Here is a 14042-nt window from a genome sequence, read left to right as displayed (position 1 = left end):
TTCTGTAATGGTATCCTACTCATTTAGCTATAAACATTAAAGTTGATGGGGCGCCTGGGTGGCTCAGTTGGTTAAGCGGCCGACTTCGGCTCAGGTCACGATCTCGTGGTCTGTGAGTTCGAGCCCCGCGTCGGGCTCTGTACTGACACCTCAGAGCCCGGAGCCTGTTTCAGATTCTGTGTCTCCCTCTCTCTGACCCTCCCCTGTTCATGCTCTGTCTCTCCCTGTCTCAAAAATAAATAAAACATTAAAAAAATTAAAAAAATAAATAAATAAAGTTGTTTGTATCACTTATTTGCAGTAATTCGTTAGTACTTGTTTACTTTTGTTTATTAAGTCATGTAATGTAATGGAAACAATGAAATTTTGAGAGACTTTGTGTTCAAATTTTGCTTTGTCATGGCTGTGGAACTTGTGCAAATGATTTGCTCCTCTGAGTCTCAGTGTTATGACCGATAAAATGGGAATACCACTTGTTCTCAGATTCTAAATAACCATCAAGGTAAAAAAAAAAATGTGTCTAGTATACAGTGGGTGCTGCACAAACATGAGTTCAGTTTTATTGAATAAGAAGAGTTAAATATGGAACCAGGAAGCCTGGGCCCTTCGACCTAGGTCTGTCCTCTTCATGAGCGGTGAAGGAGAAACAGTGCAGCTGTCAACCATAGGCAGGGGAAATGTCATCCGTGTAGAAATATTAAAAATGAAAAAATGTCTGATACTTGACAAACGTGAGTTGTAGACAAATGATACGGAAATTTAGTCAGTGGGATGGAGGGAGGAAATAAATCGGATCTTCCAGAGTGTTTGCAATATAAATCCTAAAAACAGTTTTGCAGTTTATCTAGGACGAGGGCGGTGGGGTGTTTACTGGGGATTTGAGCATAGTGCAGAAAACCAGAAGGCACAGTTGCAACTTGATGGATTGTGTGATGGCCACACGGCTAGACTGAAGCCCAGTCGTGTCCTCCAGGGCTGCTTTGAACCCAATAGTAAGGGAGCCTAGAGTAAGGGAACTTTTAGGATGTAAAGTATTTTTGTTGTTTGAAAGCTTAAGTGTGTTGATGTAACCAGAGCCGTGGGATGGGTCCAAACAGACCATATGTCATCGCCGATAGAACTTTCTTGGGACGATGTTTTCTGGCTGTTTCTGGTACATGAAGGATGTAGGCATATTTGTATCCTTGTAATTAATGGAAGATGGATCGCAGTCACAGAGCTCTTGCTCAAGACTAACAAACCCCCAAAATACCAGCCCACAAAAAAGGAACAAGGCATATAAACTCACGCGTCTCTCTTGGAAGAAAGGAAGGAAGCACTTTTTTTCTCCACAGCTCTTTGGGAGAAGCCTGGTACGTCCTGCTTTTGAGGTATCAGTCCAAGTACATTGGTAGAGAGCCTGCTGAAGAATGAGAAAAGTTGTCAATCTAGGAGTACTTTCCTCTTAGGAGATAAGAATTTTTAGGTTACCTAAGATGATCTCTGGAAATGTAAGAGTAGACTTTCATATTTTTTTTTTCATCCAGAAAAGGACTTGCAATCTAATGTGTAAGCAGAAACACCAAGATGCTTATTATAAAGCTGAGAAGACTTGAATCTTATTTTTCCTCATCATTTCTCTATGCACCATGTTGTGTAATCAGCTTTTTCAGAGGATTTTTCCTATCATCTGTGTCTGCCGGAACACTCAAAGCAAGATTTAAAATCGGGATTTCAAAACTCAGAACTTATGGCAAGCTGCAGCTTTGCACACCTTGTGCTTGTCTCCCTGCCTTTCTTGCTCTGTCTCTCACTCCCTTTTCTTACTTACTGATTTGTACGAGCTTTGTCGTTTGTAATATCCAGTGTGGCAAGTAAGGTTAGGCTTAACTGAGATTTCTAAGTTGTTGCACTTTGGTTCAAATACATGGAGAAAGAAAGAATTCATCCTTCAGCTAAGATATAATGTATCCAGTGTCCTCATTGTAACAGTGAGACTTCACCCGAAAATGAAACAATGCTGGCGTGAAGTGCCCTGTGACCTATGTTAATCACGTACTGGGTCAGTCATGTTTTTGCGAGGGATGAATTTACAATTACAAAGACCAAAATTCAGATTCCAGTTCCTTCATTCACCAGCTGCGTGACCTCGAGAAAGCCTCAGTTTTCTCCCCTGAAAGAAGGGTAGCGTGCACAGTTGTCTGGGTGGTAGAAATAACTTCTGTGAATTATTAGTGTAGCACCTATGACGTAGAAGGTGACCATGAGTGGTGGCCCGCTTACACAGTCAGCTTTATAAAACTATTCTACATTTTAATAACTAATATATTAAACCACTGAAATAGGACCAACAGACATGCAAAGAATAAATACAAATATTATTGCAAATTCTACTTTCTCATAAGCAGCATTTTAAAAGTTATTTTATTTTTTAAGTTTATTTATTTTGAGAGAGGGAGCGTGCGCACATGCAGGGGAGGGGTAGAGAGAGGGGGAGAGAGAGAGAACCGGCTCTGCATTGACAGAGCAGAGCCCAACACAAGCTGTGCACCTGTGAACTGTGAGATCGTGACCTTGAGCCGAAATCCGGAGTTGGACTCTTAACCGATTGAGCCACCCAGACGTCCCTAGAGAGAACCATTTTTAACATTTTCAAATATATTTGTTCAGAGTTGTTTTCATACCTGTATGTACACTTTAAAATATATCGTACTCAGACTATTTTGTTATACGGTTCTGTCCCTTCACTTATTGTGAACAACTTTTCATGTTGATAAGCATGATTTACATAATCACAAATGGCTACATGATATTCCAATCTGGGGATGCACCAGAAATGTTATAACTGATTCCCTCCTAAAGTGCTTTTTTTTTTTCCTGGAAAAGAAAAAAAAAGCAGTAGCACTGTTCAGAGAAAACCAGATTGAAAAGGCAGTTCCCAATTAAAAGGAGAGCTTTCGGTAGATTAAAGGCAAAATGAAAGCAATTATATAATATAGCCAAGTGGAGTTTATACCAAGAGTGCAGGCAGAGTTTAATACCTGAAAACCTACTGTAATTCATATTTTATTTGGGGGGGGCGCCCCAGGTAATTAGTGGAAGATAGCTTGTATAGACTGGAGCTGTCCTGGGTGCCACCAAACTGTCATGTACAGAGGAGAGCAAGCAGGAAGCACAGGTAGCTGTGGTAGTGATGGGTGAGGACACTGACAGGTGCCCTGGGTGTCTGGCCAGGTAAACAGTGGCCACCGGGCGGGGCCTCGTGCATGGGAAAAATAACGGAATTGGACGACCACTGTGAGCGTGTACAGATTCCTTTCGCTGATGGAGAGGCTCAGCATCACCAAGGTCGTGAGCGTGTGTTGTATGCGGCACATGGTGTGTCCCACGGAGTGCGAGCGTGTATGTGTTTTCAGGGTGCGTAGCTCAGCGGCTTTCGGCTGTGTCCCCTCCTTTTCCTTCACTTTCTGGATACTATATTATTATTTTTTTAATGTTTATTTATTTTGGGGAGAGAGAGAGAGACAGAGTATGAGCAGGGGAGGGGCAAAGAGAGAGGGAGAAGACACAGAATCTGAAGTAGGCTCCAGGATCTGAGCTGTCAGCACAGAGCCTGACACGGGGCTTGAACCCGTGAACCGTGAGATCACGACCTGAGCCGAAGTTGGACATTGAACTGACTGAGCCACCCAGGCACCCCTCTCAATGGAATATATTCGTAGAGATAATAGATATACTCATGGAAAAAGATTGCTAAAGTTCAATATAATTTATTATAAACGAGCCTCAGCAATGTGGAATCAAAGGGAATCTATTTCTGCAGGAAGACACATCTACCCAAACCCACTGCAAACAACATCCAAGGGAGACAGAGTAGAATCATTCCTTTTTAATTCAGCATTGTGCCAGTGCCCGTGGAATGCACAGGAAGGTAGCAGGAATACATAAAAATATAAAGACTGGAAAGATAGAATCAAATCTGCTTTAATTCAAAGATGTTAACGGTTGCATAGAAACTTCAAGATCTGTACATTAGAACTATAGAAGAGGTTAGCAAATTCACTTTTTCTAGAATTAAATTTAAAAATGTGTTCCTTTACTTCAAAGAGAGTTGGGAAATGTCATATAAATTTTTTTTGTAAAAGAAACCGGAATACCTAGAAATGAAAATGATGAAATGTATGCACATCTTTTAGGGAGAACTTTATTTATTTATGTATGTATGTATGTATGTATGTATGTATGTATGTATGTATGTTTATTTACTTTGAGAGAGAGTGTGTGCATGGGGGCTGGGGGGCGGGGGGGAGAGGAGCAGAGACAGAGTGGGAGGGGGAATCCCAAGCAGGCTCCCTGCCGACAGCGGGGCATGAACTCACGAACCATGAGATGATGACCTGAGTCGAAACCAAGAGCAGGACGCTTAAGCGACTGAGCCACCCAAGCGCCTCCTTAGGAGGAACATCTTAAAATGTTCTCAAGATATATGAAGTAAGTCCAGAAACAATGGACAGATGGCACATGTCCACCGAAGCTGACTCAGTGTTATAAAGATGTTAATTGTGTCTCATTAAATTTGTGAAGGTACCATAAGTTCGATAAATGCAAGTAATTTTCCCCTTTGGTATTTGAAAGCTGATTTTAAAATGTATATGGATGACCAAGGTTTTACTGAGACGGTTTTGAAAAGAATGACCAAAGTTTGAGGATTGGTCTTCTAAATAAAAGTTATTGTAAAGCCGCTGTGTAATTAAGAAAGTGTATTATTGACACAGGAATGGGTTCATAGACCAATGACACTGAACAGGGAATTCAGCAGTAGTCATGTTATATGTACTATAGGCGTAGATACTATATATGTAATGTATAGTGACGTATATAGTATATAAAGGGGAACTTTTACCTATGTGCACACAGAGACATACAGAATATTCATTGTAATATTTTCTGCAGTAGTTTAGAAATTATAAATCAATATTAAATGTTTATCAACAAGCTGGATCTATAAATATCATCAGAAGATTTGGGAAAATATGTGGAAAGATACATACAGTAAAATATCATTTATAATCAAAACCTGCAAAGCATTATCAAATTGTGTGTGTGTGTGTAATTTATATACATATATATATAAAATTAAGAGGACAGTATACAGGAATAAAAACACCCTGATACTGATTGTTGGTTAACAGGGCTGAGTCGTAGGATTGGGGGAAATGTAAAGACTAGAACGCAATTAGCAAAGGGACACAGGGGCGACTGGGTGGCTCAGTCGGTTAAGCATCTGACTCTTGATTTTGGCTCATGCCAGGATCTCATGGTTCATGGGTCTGAGCCCTGTATCGGGCTCCAGGCTGACAGTGCACAGCTCTTTCCCTCTCTCTCTGCCCCTCTCTCCCTCTCTGACCACCCCCCCCCCCAACAAGTAAATAAACATTAAAAAAACAACAACAAAAGGACATGGCAGTCTTTACAGTACTTTATTTTATATGTTGGGTGGTAGATACACAGGTGTTTATTGTTTGTGTACAATATTACGTCTGAAATAGGACTTTGTGACAAGAGCCTTAGCTCAGCTCATATTAAATGCTGTGGGGTCTACTGCTTAACGTAAGTGTAGGCAGATAGAGTGGCGGTTTGAAGAATGGTCTTTGGGGTCAGAATGCCTACATTTGAATCCAGCCTCACCACCCTGTTATTTTATACAAAGAACTAAACCTCTCCGTGCCATTTCATTGTGTATAAAAATGGGGATAAAGATAGTAACTACCTGAGAGGGTTATTTTAAGATTAAGTGAGGTAAATATAAACGCCTTAGAATAGCACCTGCCCATGCCAAGGGCTGAGTATAACTTTAGTTATTATTATTATTTTTTAATGTTTACTTATTTTTGAGACAGAGAGAGACAGAGCATGAACTGGGGAGGGTCAGAGAGAGAGGGAGACACAGAATCTGAAACAGGCTCCAGGCTCTGAGCTGTCAGCACAGAGCCCGATGCGGGGCTTGAACTCACAGACCGCTAGATCATGACCTGGGCCGAAGTCAGACGCTTAACCCACTGAGCCACCCAGGCACCCCTAACTTTAGTTATTATTATTATTGTTGTTGCTTGTATAATATGTTGCAACCATTTGTTTAATTGTGTCTCTCTCTGGGCCAAGCTGTGAGCCCTGCAAAAGGGGCAACCACCTCTCTCTGGTTCGCCTGGCCCAGCTTCTGTTACATAGTAGTCATTAATTGACAACTTGAGTTGTTTGATTGAGTGTTTGATCAAGTCCATTCTTCAGCGAGCTCAGTTTTAAGTAGCATTTCTGAGGAAATAGAGAACCAACTGGGGCCATTTTTTATTATCTCTTTCTGAGTTGGTAGCTAAGTTTGGATTTCGAGCCGTGAAGCACAGGCCACCGGCTGGTTACACCATTGCTCCTTAGAGGCAGGATTTACCCACCCTCCTCCCCCTGCTGCACCCAGCATGGTTCCTGCGGTTTCAGGGAAAACACAAGTACCAAAGGGGTTTTGGTTTTCTCTGGTTTGCTGGCATTTTGGAGGGAGACATGAACTATTTAGAAGTGTAAATTTGTATCAACTTTTTGGTTTACAAGAAATACTTACAAAACACGATTCCTATTTTGAAAGGGTAAATTTGTTCTACGAAGTGTCACTCTTGGAATTTTACTGTCTCTCCTTACCATAATCAGTGTTTAAGACAGGATAGCTTTCCCTAAGTAAAGGAAATGTGGCACATGATTAATAATTTCCCAGGCGGGGCGCCTGGGTGGCTCAGTGGGTTAAGCACCCAACTCTTGATTTTGGCCCAGGTCATGATCTCAGGGTTTTGAGATCAAGCCCCATGTCGCGTTCCACACCCAGTGTGGAGCCTTGCGATTCTCTCTCTCTCTCTCTTTCTCAAAAAAAAAATTAATTTTCCAGCTGCCTTTGTGTTTTACTGTTTGCTTTTCGAAATACCTCTTTATTGTTCTGCCATCAGCTCTTCAGGAGCGGCATTTGTTGTATATGAATATAATGTGTATGTCCTGGAATTATTGTAAATGGTGTTCGCACTTTAGAACACTTTGTGGAAGCTGCAGAATATAAGAGAAAGTATATTTTAAGCCACCGAATTTATCCACTCATTCATTATTATCATTTCTTGTATTCGTTCGTGAGTTCAGCAAATATCTACTGAAAGCTTGCTATGTGTTTGTCTTGTGGAAAGTGGATTGAGTATCTGTTCTCATGAGCTTGTGAGCTGCGGGTCAGTGGGGACCATAAATGTAAAATGCAAACTTTGGGAGGAATAACTCTGTAATGGCAACGCGTTGTCAGTGCTACAGGAAGCCTGTTCTCTGGGTGGGGGAAGTTTTGCCAGGACACAATTCATTTAAACTAAGATCTGGTAAGTGTGTAGATATGGCTCTTTAAGGGTAGAGGGAAAAGTGTTTTAGGCAGAAGGAACAACATTTACAAATAGGTTGGGGACACCAGGAGGAGATAACTGAGTGGGGAATAGCTAGCGGACGTTAGGCGTGAGAACCAGGCTCTGCCCTGTCAGGCCTCATGCCTCCAGCCAAACTAAGTAGGTTGCACTTTGCCCTAAGAAACTGGAAAACCATGGGGCACCTGGGTGGCTCAGTCGGTTGAGCGGCTGACTTCGGCTCAGGTCATGATCTCACCATCCATGAGTTCGAGCCCCGCGTCGGGCTCTGGGCTGACGGCTCAGAGCCTGGAGCCTGCTTCCGATTCTGTGTCTCCCTCTCTCAAAAATAAACAAACATTAAAAAAAAAAGAAAAGAAACTGGAAAACCATTGAGCAGGTGTAAACAGGGCCATGACATTGTCATGGGAGCAGGCTTGGCCAACTCTGAAAATACAGTACGAATAGATTCAAGAGGAAAGAGCTTGAAAGAACTAAAGGTAATTTCTTGGGGTGAAAAATAATGGCTTTCCTACCTTCTACCTTTTAAGACTCCAGGCTTCTAGGGCACAGGACTGTCTCTGGATTGTCTCTCTGCCTTCAGTAACTCTGGGGACCAAGACTCAGGACCTAATTTTCCAGCACTAACCACCCTGGGGATAAGATGCCCCATAAACACTAAAGGAGGATTTCTGCCCACGTAGCCTGGTGTTAGTCCATTACGGGTAATCAGAAGACTACCCCTCTTTATGAGCTCTTGAGTATTCAGTTTCAACTGTTTAGAAAACCTTTTTCTTCTCCCTTCTACCCCCTTCTCTTTTCCCTGGAGAATATCAGGATATCAGATCAGCTCAGCCTGTACCTCCTAGGAAAGCAAGAAATCTTTTTCAACTATCAAAACTAAGTAATAGGTTAGGTATCCTTGCTGTGAGCTCATGTAGCAACCTGTGATTTTTTTTTTAACATTTATTCATTTTTGAGAGACAGTGTGAGTGGGGGGGGGGTGCAGAGAGAGAGAGAGAGAGAGAGAGGGAGAGGGAGACACAGAATCCGAAGCAGGCTCCAGGCTCTCAGCTGTCATCACAGAGCCCCACACAGGGCTCGAACCCATGGACCCGCAAGATCATGACCTGAGCCGAAGTCGGACGCTCAACCGACTGAGCCCCCCAGACGCCCCTGTACCTGTGCATTTTTATCCTTGATAGGGATCACTGTCATACAGTGTTGTGAACATCATCATTAAGGCCTGGTTTTTTGTCAGTATTTCTTGCCTACAGAAAGTTCCTGTGTGTATAATAATGCTGAATAAACATTTGTATGATTAAATAACGAAAGGGAGTAGGAATAATGATACTTCAGTTTAGCAAGACCCATATGGTCATTCTGTGAATCGACTGCACTATACGATTATAAAAGATTATAAAAGTCTAAAGAATGTTATGCTACTCTTAACAAAACACTTAAAACACTTGTTTGTGGTGGTTTTATTTTCTTTAGGAAAATGTTGTGGAGTCCCTTTCTGACTTAGAGCTTAAACCAACAGTCAAAATTTCCTTTTTTTCCAAAAATGTTTTATTTATTTTTTTTAGAGAATGCAAGTGGGGGGGAGGGGTGGGACAGAGGATCTGAAGCAGACTGTGCTGAGGGCAGAGATCCCGATGTCTGGGCTAGAGCTCGGGAGCCCTGAAGCCATGACCTGAGCTGACATTGGACGGTCAACTGACTGAGCCACCCAGGTGCCCCCAAAATTCTCTCTCTTTTTTTTGAAATGTAGGAAGAAACCAACTAAGACATTTCCTTTTCAGGATAATGTTAGATCCGTGTCTGAAACATTTGAGGAAAACCAGCAGATTTCTGAACATATTCATGTCTCCTCTATACTTGGTTCATGTTTTCACATGTCTTTTTTGTTAATCTGACTCAAAGACCTTGAACATTTTTGTCCATTTCTTAAAGTTGATCCTGTATTTGGAACCCTTAACTTGTCGTTTAATCTTAACTCTGTTTACTTGGCTTTACAGAGTCATCACAGAGATGACTGAATTGTATACTAGAAGAATATGTAGATATTTTCTTGGTTTATATGATAAAATGTTTATAAAGATAAGATGAGGTATTAAGGAAAAAAATAGCTCCAAATTAAAGTGAATTAAGAGAAAGGAGAAGGACAAATGCGTTCAGGTTTAGTGACTAATGTGTCTTTAGCTTATGTGGGAAAAATGTAGTAAACGTTATAAATATTTCTTAGATAATATTTGAAAGAGAAATCATATTTCACATTAACTATCATATTTTTAGGCTGCCTAGTAAACTCATACGTTATATTTTAGACAAATGACTAGAAGAGTGGGGTAAGTGCAGCGTGGCATAATGGAAAGAAATTAGGTTGTGGCATCTCACTGTGTCAGCTTCTAGGTCTTAAAGGAAATCTAAAAGAAACATTGTTGCCAGTTTTTAAGGCTCATGTAGCACGCTTTAGGATTCATGTAGTTCATCTACAATATAATGCCAATCATTTCTTTCTTCTAACTAGTGTTCAGATACTTGATTGTTCGAAATATTTTTAATTCAAATGAGACCAAAATTTTATTTTTTTCTCGTTTATTTTGAGAGAGAGAATGAGTGGGGGAGGGGCAGAGACAGAGAGAGAGAGAGAGAGAGAGAGAGAGAGAGAGGGAGAATCCCAAGCAGTCTCGGAGCCGTCAGCACAGAGCTTGACTTGGGGCTTGATCCCACAAACAGTGAGATCACAACCTGAGCCAAAATCAGGAGCCAGACTCTTAACTGACTGAGTCACCCAGACGCCCTGAGACCAAAATTTCAAAAGACAAGTCTACAAACAACAAATGAGCCCAGCAATCACCTGCCCTCAAATAGGGAGTAAAGGAAATAAAGAAATTCATGTTTAGTGGGAACCGAGTTTCCATTTGGGAAAATGAGAACATTCCGGAGATGGATGGTGGTGATGACTGTACCTGATACCATTGCCCTGTGCACTTCAACATGACTGAGACGGTGTGTTTTATGTTACATGTGTTTTACCACAATAAAAAAGTTGATCTTTGTTCCCTGACGGGCGATGGCCGTAAGGAAGCTGTGTGTGTGTGTGCGGTCAGCTCCTAAAAATCCATTTAGCCTGGATTTGGGGTGGTTCTTCACACATTCAAGGAACCAGAATAAGTTGCAGTTGTCCTCTTTTGGGAACAATTTGAGTGTGAACAAGTCTCTTTGGGAGAAAAAGTTGATCATTCAAAGGAATCTGTTCATCTTCCACAAGGCTTCCAGAAGGGAGAGTCTAGTTACTTTTCCATTCATCTTGCCCAAGGAATACTTTCTGTTTCCCTTTCATTTCTTCTCTTTCTTTCCTACGTGTGGTGGAAAAGAAAGCCATGCGCTGAAAGCTGAGGTTTGAGAATGCTGGTGGCCCTCGTCATGGAACGGAGTGTAGGCTGGGGAAGCGGCTTCCAGCGTCAGAGCGTTCGACGAGAAATCGCTGACGTGGCTTCTAAGACTTCCTTGGTCCCTGAATCTCCTTGGATCTCACTTTTTGTCCTACATGTAATAGAAAAGTCACCCTTTCCCTATCTGTTTTACAAACGGGTTAATGTGTGTGGATGTGTTTTGTAGATTGTAAACTGCTCTAGGTATGCAAAGTGGCCTTATTATTTCCACTGCTCTTACCATTAATGATTCTTCGCTAAAGACTTGTGCAGCATAAAATGAGGAAAGAAGGTAAATGAGGAGTGAGGCTCCATTGTGTTTTGACTCTATGCCAGGTTATGTCAGCCCTGGGCTAAGTTGGAGCAGAGACACTGTTGTGATCTGGCTCCTTGATTTCCCTCTTGGTTTCTTTCTTTCGGTCTGTGCCCTGAGCAAGCAGCTCGCTCACAAACCCTTGAATACAGATTGAAATATATTCAGAAGAGATAGGTTTTTTTATTTATTTGAACTACACTTACCTGTGGGTTCAATTCATTTGAATGGGGAAAATAAATCACAGATGACTTTAGAAGGAGGAAGTCTGAACACTCTTTCCTGAGAAATCGTGAGACATCCAGTGGGATGTTGCACGAGATTTGTCTTGCCTCTAAATAGTTGCTTTTGTAATGATTTCAAAGGAGGTGTGTAACGTGTTACTGACCCACTTTAAAAATATGTGTGAAATACAGGCTATAATGCAAGGAACTTCAACTGTGGATAATTGGGATGTGAATTAGTTTTCATGAAAGGTAAGGAATTAGGTGTGTGTGTGTGTGTGTGTGTGTGTGTGTGTGTGTGTCTGTCTGTCTGTCTCCATGTGCTGGCTTATTTGGACATGGAGACAGGGACAGGGATTCTTCTTCATACTTGATACTCAAGTAAGGCTATATGTGCCCTTGCAAGAGAAACTGTTTATTTTCTCACTATACCTTTTGTGAAGTTGGATTGCGCCCTGTCGCTCAGTGGGCTGAAGTACAAATGCTAATTTATTGCCAGACTGCAGGGCTATGATTTGCATTCCAAATCAGACTGCAGATTCCCATTATAAATTGTTTATCCCGCCGTTCCTTATCTCGAATTTGTTCCTTCTTTTATTGTCCTACTCATTCCCCAATAATGACCCTGGAAGCTATTCCCTTTCAAGAGATTCCCATTTAAAATCAGCAGTTTTCGTGGACTAAAATTACAACAATAAACTACAAAGACATCAGTAGATTCCTTTTGAAAAACTTCAGTGTTTTTTCCCTTTCCCTTAAGAATCGTAATGCACTGAAGTACAATAATTGCCTAAAACATATCCTTCAGGCTTTATGGTTTATACCGTATTTTTGTATCTTTTTAAATCTGAAAGGTGTGAGCTTATAAAACCTCTGTCAATAATAACCTCTTACAGATAAACCCTGAGATGGTATGATTGCAGCCTTTCTTGCCACTTTAAAATCAAAGTAACTAGATGCTCCGAGAGGAGAGCAAAGCAAACGCGTTTTCGCATTTTCGTGAGGTATCTGACTGGTGAGAATCAGGCTGCATGCAGCATAAAGAAGCAGCAGGAATCTGGGCTTTCCCACTCTGGTGGCAAAGAGGGGGAATCATGGGTTGGTGGTCTGCTTCATGTTAGGAGGACACCCCTCCATCTGTTCACAGCTCAGCCTCTTTCCAATTTAAAGCCCAGATTTCCATACAAACCTCAATTTCTTTTCCCCATTTTAAATGCAGAGCAAGGCTTGTGAATCACAGAGTCTCTGCTCCTGGGATTCAGACCAAATTTCCCCCCAAAATTCTCAGGCTGTTTGCTTGAATACCTGCTTACAGTGGTACACAATGGGCAGCTTTGAGAAGAAAAATTGATAATCTTCACGGAAGAGTAATTTGAATGAAATTACACTTGACAGTCTGTCTCCAAGCAAACAAGAGGCGCGAGGGAGCCTTTGCTAAGCTCCCAGGACTTGCCCAAGCCACTGCTGTGGGAGCTTCCCAGGGAAAAAAAATCACCAGTTTCTCCAACATCTAATTGAGCTTTTGATTAATTCCGTGTACCAGATTCTACTGAAGAAAGGTAGCCATGGAAGAGAATATGGAAGAGGGACAGACACAAAAAGGTACTGTGCTAAAAAGGGTTTGTTTGTAACTAAGTAATTATTTTACAGTTTCCTTGTTTGCTTTAGACACTTGCCAGTGGGGCTAATGAATGTTTCTCTCTTGGAAGGCATTTGTGTGTGTGTGTGTGTGTGTGTGTGTTTCCCTTTTAGTCCGTAATGTCTGGCTTGAATGTTGTCATTATTTGCAAATCTTTCAGATCCCAGTGTCCAGATGCAAAGTTGAATTTGGTGATAAGAGCATTGCGGTATTGTTGCGAACTCTTCCTTAGACCAGTCTTTGTTAACCTTCCTTTATTTCATGCTTTCACGCTTGTCAAGCTGGGTCAAGGGACTCCTGGCGTGAGCCACAGACGCAATATTAGGACCTAGTTGTCGCTAAAAATCTGATGATGTAACCATTATCGATACCTTTGAATGGACATCTGATAGAACAAAGACCAGGCGTATATTTATTCTGTTTTGGTTCGGGCATCTTCTTAACAAGATCTTTTTTTTTTTCTTTGCGTGGTTGCAGTTTGGTTTTAATGTAGACGGAGCAGAGGTTCATACATTTTCCCAGTGAATAGTGATGTTAAGGTTTTCCTTTCTATGGAGTTGACCATAACCCACTTCTGAGTAATAAATGTCAAGGGTATTTTTTGATCCGTTTTTTAAGCCTGTGTAGGTGTACCTGCTGTTTAAGTGAAATTGCCATTTTTATAGGTTAACAATAGCCGAATATTGACAATTTCAAATGATTCAGACCCTCTAGAATGTGTGTGTGTGTGTGTGTGTGTGTGTGCGCGCGCGCGCGAGCGTGTGCACGCGCACCAAGTGGCAGCTCTGGAGGGAAGTGTAGCTGTATCTCAGGATCAGAGCATTTTCTCTCATGTCTGTTCTCAGGCTTATGTAATGTTGTACAAAATGCTCTTGTGTTCTTAGGATGGAAACAGTGACACAGGTAATATACATAAAGGCAATATTTAAGAGTAGTGCTGAAATATAGCGATCATATTTGGTCTTGAATGTATGTAAACGCATTATTTTAGAAAACCATATTTTACATGATAAAACAGATAGTTTGGAAGCA

The 14042-nt window shown here is 41.4% G+C and overlaps 1 protein-coding gene across 3 annotated transcripts in view; it reads left to right on the top strand.

The window, feature by feature from the left end:
• GPM6A (glycoprotein M6A) overlaps nt 1-14042 on the top strand; it is a 351365-nt gene that overhangs the window by 178297 nt on the left and 159026 nt on the right. The window contains exons 1-2 of one of the 3 annotated variants that reach the window (XM_027077030.2): nt 11532-11623; nt 12915-12973. The exons of 1 other annotated variant lie outside the window; for it this stretch is intronic. In XM_027077030.2, coding sequence (XP_026932831.1) covers nt 12937-12973 — 37 coding nt within the window. In that variant the 5' untranslated portion in view covers nt 11532-11623; nt 12915-12936. Of the gene's footprint in view, nt 1-11531; nt 11624-12914; nt 12974-14042 lie in introns of those variants that run through there. One more of the 3 variants, XM_027077031.1, reaches the window with a different exon arrangement.

The sequence above is a fragment of the Acinonyx jubatus genome, chromosome B1 (genome assembly GCF_027475565.1).
Source record: "Acinonyx jubatus isolate Ajub_Pintada_27869175 chromosome B1, VMU_Ajub_asm_v1.0, whole genome shotgun sequence".
NCBI lineage: Eukaryota > Metazoa > Chordata > Mammalia > Carnivora > Felidae > Acinonyx > Acinonyx jubatus.
The sequence above is the reverse complement of the archived record's forward strand: the minus strand, read 5'-3'. Positions and strand labels throughout refer to the sequence as shown.